The following is a 9,439-nucleotide window of genomic DNA, read 5'->3' as shown; positions in this document are numbered from 1 at the left end:
ATAAACATACCTCCCCCCCTCCCTGCAAGCACACGCACCCACACTTCAAAGGAAGACTGTAACCTGACAGGACAGCAACACTGAGAACCCATATACAGATTTTTTTTAATTCTTTTTCTCAAAAACCCACCTGTTTCTTAAAAACTTTCAAGTCATACCTCTCTGACTCTCAACTAGTTTTAAGATCTAGCTCTCTCTGTCTAACATACACTCTCCATCAGTGTATGTATGCTGGTACTCAGGCTCTGTCTCTCCAATGTTATCTCCCACTCATCCTACACTGTATACCCCTATCAGAGGATTATACACAGGCTGAACCATGCCTTAACTAGACACAATGTAGCCATACTCCTGCATGAACAACTGAGCAGATGTGAACCACAGCGCTCTGTAATCTTATCTGAAACATGCTGCTGAGCTGATGAGCCTGTATGCTGGCACAAAAAACATGGCAATGCCGCCTTGATGTGAAATGCAGCTGGAAACATAAAACAATTTCAGTACAAATATGACAGAACTGGTGTTTCCCCAGTGCCAGACAAACATAGGCCAGATGTTAAAGAGTGCAGACTGACAAAAGCAGAGCAAGGTCAGCCAAACTTTGTTGAGCCTTAGTGGTGGGGTACAGAGTTTGAATATCTGTAAGGAACTCGGAGCAGAGCCATGACCATCGTTAGTCACTGTAATGACAATAGCTCCATTCCTTTGGGTAAGTCCAGCCTAGTTGTTACTCTAAGTAGTGTCTATGTTTCACCAAACGTCATGTAGTATAGCACCAAAATGAACCCAGTGCGGTGGGGTGGGAATGAAAAGGCTGAGACCAGCCACCTCGAAGGACCTGCAGAGAACCATGGACTTAAGACTCTATGGTGCTCTCATCATACCCACTTTTCACTTGGCTGAAGATCATGGTCCGATGAAGCGAAACAGAACCACACTATATGCAAAAAGCAAAGAGGCAATTCTGAGACCCCCAAACTTGGCATAATCCTCTTTCCTGCTGTGCCCTCAGATCCATGAAAATCACAAAGAAAGCATAACAGTCATAATGTTTCTTTCACTAAAAAATGAAAAGTTTTAGGGGTTACATATGAGTTTTAATGCCACATATATAAAACATGCAGGAGTTTATAGTTTAATGGCCGTTTCAGTCTGTCAGTGTGCTTGTCCAGCCGTTAAAAACACTGAGCGCCACCAGTTAAGAAGGTGAACCAGACCTCTCACTCCCATCTCTTGCTACACAATTGAAAATAATCTTTATTATGATTTTGTTATGATCAGAGTAGCACGTTTACGTAATACGTTTATTAGATATTAATAGAGCTGACCTTTAACAAGGCAGTCATATTGGTGGTTAGTCTTTGCGCTCCAGTTTCTTTAGATGTCATGCTGTTCTTGCATTATGGAGAAACCCAACCATGTGCTTGTTATAGCTACAGCAGCTTGTACCATAGCTAAGCAATCTCATGGCTGCCAAAGCTGCAAGAGCAGAAGGGAATCATAAGGATGCGTAAGATATAGGCATACGTTGTTCACTGGATGTCGTGCCCCCTGCTTTATATAAATCAGTCACTACAAATCTTGTGATATGCATCAGATGTTGATTCTACTCAACATATGCTTGACTTTGATTTATTTAAGTGCAACCAAGATGTGAAATCTCTGATGGGCATTCTCAATCCTATTGTCAATTTCTCACAAACAGGATATATGATGTGTTCAGTGTTTAATTTTGTACTGTGTACTTATGGGTACGTAAAGTGTATTAAAGAAGCACTCCAGTGATATTACATGTTAAAGTCAATTTCGCAGGGTAGTACTTGTGCTGCCCCTTATTCACCTTATCAAGTTTGAGGAAACCTGATATCACTTGAGTAATATTGTCTTAAGCTTCCATCCATCCATTTTCTATACCTGCTTATTCCTAACCAGGGTCACAGGGATCTGCTGGAGCCTATCCCAGCTCGCTTTGGGTGAAAGGCAGGGGTACACCCTGGACAGGTCCCCAGTCCATCACAGGGCCACATAGAGACAAACAACCTCACACACTCACACTCACTCCTATGGGCAATTTAGAGTCACCAATCAACCTGACATACATGTTTTTGGACTGTGGGAGGAAACCAGATTACCTGGAGAAAACCCACGCAAGCACAGGGAGAACATGCAGACTCCACACAGAAAAGGTCCGGGTTGCGAACCCAGGACCTTCTCGCTGTGAGGCAACAGTGCTAACCACTCAGCCGCCATGTTGTTCCTGTCTTAAGTTTGGACACTATAAATATTTAACATAAAGTGATGCTGTAATGTTTCAAGTCATGAATATTTACCAGGCAAAGATGCTCTGTGTAATTATAGTGATTATAGGATGCAGGGTTTTGGGGCTTCACTGAAATTCAGCATTTTCTCTGCTGGATTGACTTAGACCTTTTTTAAAATATTTCTTTGGCAAGTGTCACAGTTTTACTTAAGTGAAATACAAAATCTCCAAAGTGCCATTTTAAGAATGTCTAACTCTTTTGGACACTTGCTTTAGGGCTAAGGGACTCACACAACTGCTTCAGATATAACTTTAGGTCAGCCTTCAAGCACTGACAGTTTTTGTCAACGAGCAGATCATGTTAACCAGGTTAGTTCAGATATCCTCATGTAACCAGTCCTCTAACCTAAACGTTTGCACATACACTAGGTTGAAGTTAAAAAAAGATTGTGGTTTTGGTTTAAAATCCCCATTGTCATAATATCTACAAGACTAAAAACAAGATGAAAGAGTTATGAATTAAAAACAAGATTTTTTAGAATTGAACATTTCTTCCACTGTTTTCTGGACCAAACATCCACCCGAATCTCTTCCAGCTTGACTTTGTTGTTGTATGTACCTAACTATGTCACCTATCTGCAATTACTTGTTGGCATGAATGACATTTGCAGTCGTATTGCAGGAGAAGAGTCTCTCCCAGTTATATATGTGGTCATGGTAATTATACAGAGCTGTGCTGTTTTTGGCTGGGATAAGATGATTTCTTGGTTCTTCTTGATTTTTCTTAACAAACCATGGACAAATTCGTGAACACATTCCCAAAAAATGTGAATATACCTTGCTACCCCAATTATACAGTGTGAATGGAAACAAGCAAATGACACAGTAAATAAGAAAAAAAACCTCTCTTGGCTTGTTCTGCATATTTTTTTTATTTTTTTCTCATACCTGTAAAAATATATTCTGAAAATAAATAAATATATGAAATAAATATATTGTATGTCCTAGAAAACAAAACATCATAAATAAGAATAGAATCTGGCAGTCTGTTCGTAAAGGTATCTTTGTTGGGTCCCATCCTCATTGTTTCACTGCAGTTGGTCGGCGAACAACAGAATTCCTTCACTGAGTCCAAACCCAACGCAGTAACACACAGTATCCCAGCAGGACACCACAGAAGAAGTCCTTATAAAACTCCATTTGACATCTTCTTCTGGTATTCATGCACTTTGTAGAAAAGTCACATTTTCTGAACAACATCCCTATTTTGAACAATTTGGAAGAGACTCCACCCATGCTGTCACAACACTCAGACATGTTTTGCAGAACAAACATGGCTGCTTTCCAGTGCATGAAACTACCTTTTTGTGTAAACCCTCCACATGGTGTAGTAGATTATACATTTCAATAGACGGTTTACTTAGCAGCCATTGCAGTGTTTAGATTAAAGCAAAAATGAAAAAAAATGGAATTGAATAGACTTGCCAGCAACGGCAGTAAAAAAGCTATTAGCAGCCAGTTGTTAATCTGAACTCTTAGTCCCACATTTTTTTGTCCTCATAAGCATGCAGTTTGGACTAGCAGGTAGTTGGATTTAATTAATGGAAACTCAACAGAAATCCAGAAATCACCTGTTTGGCCACCAGGGCCTCTGCATAGGCCATTTAAGAGCCAATATTTGTGGCCCAAGTAGTCTCTGTCTCTGTTATGAGGCCTTTTTCACCCTCATGAAATTTTCTGCTGCTGTATAAATTCCCTGGCCAGTCACAGGGGGCTTCTTTCATTTCTCCAGTGCAGTGGTGGAGAGTGTTGATTTGGTTCGCTTTTCATGATCCTGTTTTGTCCAAAACAAGAACTTTCATCTCCCTCAAGAAGAAGGTGCCATTAGGGGCACTTGGTCTGCTTTTCAGCTCAGACTGATTCTGTTAGGGTCAAGGCAGTGGCCCCTTAGGCTCAGCTCTGGCTCAGTATATCCCTGTATAGCTCTGGTACTCTGTCTGGGTCTACGGGCCTTGGTAAGAAGTGAGTGAACCTCTGATGTCGCCTTGACCTTGTTCCATCTCGAGAAGTTCCATCTTTGTTTAGAGCAACAAAGTAAAATGCACCTTTTTCTCCATGCCGATAAATATTGGAAGAGTATGTGTTGTACCAGTTTTCCTCAAATTGTTCTCTAAACACACATTCTGCTGACAGCTTCTCCTGCAGAAAAACAGCCAGAGAAAAAGGAATATGAGTTTTCTGAGGAAAATTGATAGGTTACACGGATATACTGAGATTGGTACAGATAAATATGACTGTTTAGTGTTTGAACAACAGTCTGTCCACTCACCGATCCATACAGTTCTCCCTTGCTGTTCATGGCAAGATAGAGGCCACTGTCCACCCCTCTGATGCTGACCAGTCCTACAGCAAGACTGATGAACTCGAGAATGCCTGCACACACACATTACAAAACATTACATTTATTTGACAGATCATTTTGTCCAATGAAAGTTACAAGTGCTTCTGACCTTATTAACACATCTGCTAATACATAAACATTGCTTTAAACAGCAGCTTTAAGCCTATGGCATCCAAAATTATCATGTATTTGTAAAATAATTACTATTTGTAGTTTCCCCATAGATTTCCCCCTCATTTCCTGCATGCAGTACAAAAAAGTACAGTAGCTACATAAGCCTGTGTATGTCTGCACCAGCTGACTCTGACAAGGCTGGTGTGTGGAATGGCCTCTGGCATGAAGTTGTATCCAGGTCTGAATGGAATGAATCAAGAAGCACTACAGTCCTGCAACACTAAAAGTGCTCTCTAAAAGGTCTACTTTTGATCTGCCTAAGCTGCAGCTGCTTATGCTGATAACTAAGGATAAGACGATGAAAGCAAAGAAAAGCTTCCAATCTAATCTCTAAACGGAAATATGGTAGAAATGTGCAAACAAAATATTCTCACTATTGCTTATTTATCTTGAAATAAATTATATTTCCCTGGAAGCATTAGAGCACTGACTGATAGACTTCATCAGATTACTGCATATACCATTAGCGTTAGTAACCTGTATGGCCGGAGGAGCGTGGTCATTATCATGTGATAGTGACAGTTTTCATGGTTATATAAAGTGTGTGCTCCAGTGGGTGGGAGTGGTGCAGCTCCCCTTTGTTGTGAGTTAGAACACCAACCTTCACTTATTTCTCGGCTTTTGACATTTAAATCAAATTTGGCTCTACTGTTGATAAATATCAATCCAAAATACAAAGTTGGAAATGGAAACATCACACACTAAATCTTTTCCTGTTTTAGCCTCTCTCTCTTTCTGTGTGTGTCAGGATACCTGTCAGTCCACTGTATCTCAAAATAAAGTTTTAGTATGTTAACAATAATAATGCACAGCCTATAGCTTTAATTGTAAAAAGGTGTGTACCGAATCTGCTGTGGTCCTTCCTGGTGCCCTGCACAGTACCATCAGGACGGATCTCCAGGTGGAACCCGGTCCTGCAGTAGAGCTGCCGCCGCCTCAGAATCCCCTTTAGATGTGTGAGGTCCGCCAGGCTCCGGGACAGCCTCTCCGCGGACACCAGGTGCTCCTGGTGCTGCCCCTGTCCCCCCATCAGCAGCCCGGTTACCGAGTAGTAGTCCACCGCTCCGGCAGGGGTGAGAACAAAATGAGAACCAACGGGAGCCGGAGCGGCACCCGCGGGACCAAAGCTGTCCAGAAATCCGTTGGCGAAGCTCCCAACCTCGGCTGCTGCCCCCATCACAGTTAAAACACCCGATCCGGTTTGCAGTAAGCCTACAGGAGATCCCAGTCGAGATGCAACTGATGAGCAGAGAGTCTACGAGCCAGTGAGCGAGGATCAACCATTGAAGCAGAGAAAAAGAAAAGTTGGACGTGCAGGCGGAGAAAATCCCCAGTGAGTGCGCGTTTTGGCTCAGTCACCAGCTCCGTTAATTAGATTGTCATCTAATTGAGATTAAACTCCCGCGGTATCTTGATGTATGCAGGTATCCACGGTTGCAGCAGTGTGTCCCTTCTCCTCCTCTCTTCTGCTATTTATTCCTCTCTAGTCCGATCTGTCCGCCCCCCCTCCACATCCCCCTCTCTCCTCTTCACCTCGGGATACTCCCCTTTACTCCGGTGCACACCAGGGTTTTCCTCTCGCCCTCTCTCTCTCTCGTCTCTTGAAACCTCCTTAATTTACCTCAGCCTTTAATTCTGCGGCACTCTCTACTCTCTCAGCTCTTCCAGCAGCAGGAAGAAGCGCAGTGAGACAACACACAGCACTCCACGTCTATATAACGCATTGCTCCACATAGAAATTTACCCCCGGGTTGCCTTCTTATGCAAATGCGCCGCGATCCCCTGCCTTTATGGCTCATTTCTTTTCGCGTTTGAAATGGAGCCCACTCATCCATCTGCTCGTTGTTCTCCAGCCTCACCTTTGATGTTCAGTTTCAGTGCGCAGGGACTTGGAGAGGAAATTAAAAGCTACTTAGAAAATTTTGTCTTTCAGGCTTATATTCGCTCCCTCCACCTCCCCCAGCTACTCAGCTGCTCACATAAACGCAATGTCCTATTTAATGCTCAGGGGCACTTCAGCAGTGCGGATATCTGCCTGTTCAAACGGTGTGAGAAACTGTGTTTGTGCTGGTCTCAGCGGAGTGTGCAACTCAGCACCAGCTTGTGTGTGAAATAGGCATGGATGGAAAGAGTGAATGTGTATGTCAAACAGCATGGAAGCGATATTGCCATTAGGCTATCCTAAACGCTTTACAGCCCCACGCCCCCATGTCGAAATGTCTCAGGTGCAGCCCGAGAGAGAGGAAAGCCCCAATTTGCGTAATTTTCGCACTTGGTTGTTGATTTATTGCCCCTGTTTTATGTAACCCAGCCGCACTTCTACAGCGCCTGCACAGACACAAGCACACATAGCGAAACACAGGCGCACCACACACACCTGTGCAAACGACATCACTTGACTGTCAATCCCTTCATTGATCTTTGCACGAAGCTTTGAACAACGCAGGAGCCCGTATAGCCTATCCTTAATTGTGGTCTTAAAAAGACGAATCAAAGACAGAGGCTTCAAAGTGCAGGGATCTTGTAAGGAGCTCAGGCGGTAACAACCAGAAGGGAATATACCTGTTTGAACTGCAAGCCTAGAAAATACCCAGACACTTGAAGGACTTCAGAAAAAATCAGGAGCTGTTAATTCTTTATGTAAATAAAACGACAAATTTTTATGAACAGATCATAAAGCCAGATTGGTTACTGCTGTCAGAGATGACACAGCAAACACGAGGATTTTGGCTTGTACAGCATTTATCCAATTTTTAAGTTTAGTTTAGACTTTAGTTGGAGGCCATGGGGGATCAAACCGCAGTTTACACGGTTGGTTTATCTAAACAGGGGCACGGGGGCCCGTGTTACAGCCTATATGGCATTGATTTTGGCAGCTATGCAGACACGCGTTCGCGCACACAAACAGCTGCCCCTTCCCTTGGGAGACGTGTTGATAAATGAGTTGACGGTGCGGAGGTGGAGTGTATGTGCATGTGCGCGCGTGTGCAGGTGATCGCTATACGCAAGTGATTTTTTTTTTTACTTATTTCGATTTTCGCAGCATGATGGATGCATATATGCAGGTATATTTTATTTTATTTAGTGTTGTGCTCGTCTATTTAGGCTGTATATTTGCTATGCCGTGAGTGTGGTTGTGTGCATGTGTGAGACAGAGAGGGGCTTTATGTGTGTGGCGTGCGTCCCTCTCCCTCGGTTCATTAGTATTTATGACCAACAAAAAAAGGAACTTTTTAAAACGAGATAGGGTCGATCGGAATCGCCTCCAGGCTGATCAGCTGCAGCTGTATTGAATATCGATCTGGTCATAATGAAGACGTCAACTACACGCCACATTTCCTCGCTCACTTACAATGTGCAACTTAGCGAATAGTTCCCAGGGTCACGTGCTTTACTTTAAATATATTTTCTGTAGGTTTGCTACCATGAGAAGATAAGGAGTTGGGGGAGGCCCCCAGGGTTATACCCAGCACCCACACACACTTACAGGCACAGAAATTACAACCTAATCGAATACCTGGATAATGGAATAACTGAATAAGTAGCCTGGAGGTTATTAATGCAACTTGTTTCCAAACGGGTCTGGGGAATTCCAGGGGTCCCCAAAAGCAGGATGCAGAAAGCCCCTATATCAAAATGCAGACTTTTTAATGTCATTAAAATTTAATGTGATATATAGCCAAGAAGAAGCATAATGTCAGATTTTACCAACACCACTGACCCATGTCTCTTACTGGACACAGTGTTATCAAATGAGAGTGTGCAGGATTTAAAATAGTCGGTTACTATTTGACAATGTTAGAATTTTTCGTTGTTGTAATTCTGTATTAATTATCTGTCTACATCAATGGAGGATGTGTTATTGTGATTAGTCACCATAATAGGCTAATCTACTTTATCTTATGTAAAAAAATCAAAGGAACAAATGAATAGCTTAATAGCCATACTTGACCTTTTAAAGGTTTTATTTCTACCAAAAGGTTTTAATCGTCAATGTTTGATCTGGTTTCAACATTTGGTTATAGCCTAAATGGAGTTCATTGGTTAGTAAAAGCTTCCATGGGCTTCTTGTGTGAAAGATGACAGGCCCATCTATTAGACTTCTTCCCTTTATTCTCTCAGCATCAAAGTCACAAGAAAAGCCCCATCAGGTTAACATTAGTCCTACATGTAAGGACTTAAATGAAGAGTTCATCTTTGATATTCGTTTGATATCTGCTCTTCATTGGCTACTTTGATCCTGTACCCCCCACTGGTAATGTGGTACAGTACCACACTGACCCTAAATATAAAGACTAACCAGTGTTGATATTGTTGGTCACTTACATCTCCACCGTAAAGTGAGATTTCTTATATGTTAATTCCATATGAAGACTAGGAGTGAGATATTTGTGGTAGTAGATAGTTACTTCTGTTAATTTTGCAAAGTGGGATTTGTCTTTTCCAGTATGTTTTTGGTGTGGGTCTGTACATTGGTTAAAAACAATCGACAACTTGACAATTTAAAATTGACAATTTTAAAAGATTTTCTGTTGGAAGAGAATTTTCATTTTATGTTATTCAATCCCACATTTCATATGGGAGTTATAATCTTTTTACTCAGT

The 9,439-nt window shown here is 42.1% G+C and overlaps 1 protein-coding gene across 1 annotated transcript; it reads right to left on the bottom strand.

Annotated features, from left to right (window-relative positions):
- Positions 1–4,035: 4,035 nt before the first annotated feature.
- LOC113128501 (fibroblast growth factor 20-like) lies at positions 4,036–6,012 on the bottom strand. Its single transcript, XM_026303873.1, has 3 exons — positions 5,679–6,012; positions 4,590–4,693; positions 4,036–4,459 (listed from the first exon to the last, which is right to left on the bottom strand). The coding sequence occupies exons 1-3, from the start codon at positions 6,010–6,012 to the stop codon at positions 4,214–4,216; spliced, it is 684 nt and encodes a 227-aa protein (XP_026159658.1). The 3' UTR covers positions 4,036–4,213.
- Positions 6,013–9,439: the final 3,427 nt, after the last annotated feature.

This window comes from Mastacembelus armatus, chromosome 1 (genome assembly GCF_900324485.2).
Source record: "Mastacembelus armatus chromosome 1, fMasArm1.2, whole genome shotgun sequence".
Taxonomy (NCBI): domain Eukaryota; kingdom Metazoa; phylum Chordata; class Actinopteri; order Synbranchiformes; family Mastacembelidae; genus Mastacembelus; species Mastacembelus armatus.
Note: the sequence above shows the minus strand (reverse complement) of the source record. Positions and strands in the feature narration are given on the sequence as shown.

Coding starts and splice junctions, on each gene's coding strand:
- LOC113128501 (XM_026303873.1), bottom strand. CDS start 6,012: ATGGGGGCAGCAGCCGAGGTTGGGAGCTTCGCCAACGGATTTCTGGAC. Junction 4,694..5,678: donor GAAGGACCACAGCAGATTCG/GTACACACCTTT, acceptor GTGTGTGTGCAG/GCATTCTCGAGTTCATCAGT. Junction 4,460..4,589: donor AGGGAGAACTGTATGGATCG/GTGAGTGGACAG, acceptor GTTTTTCTGCAG/GAGAAGCTGTCAGCAGAATG.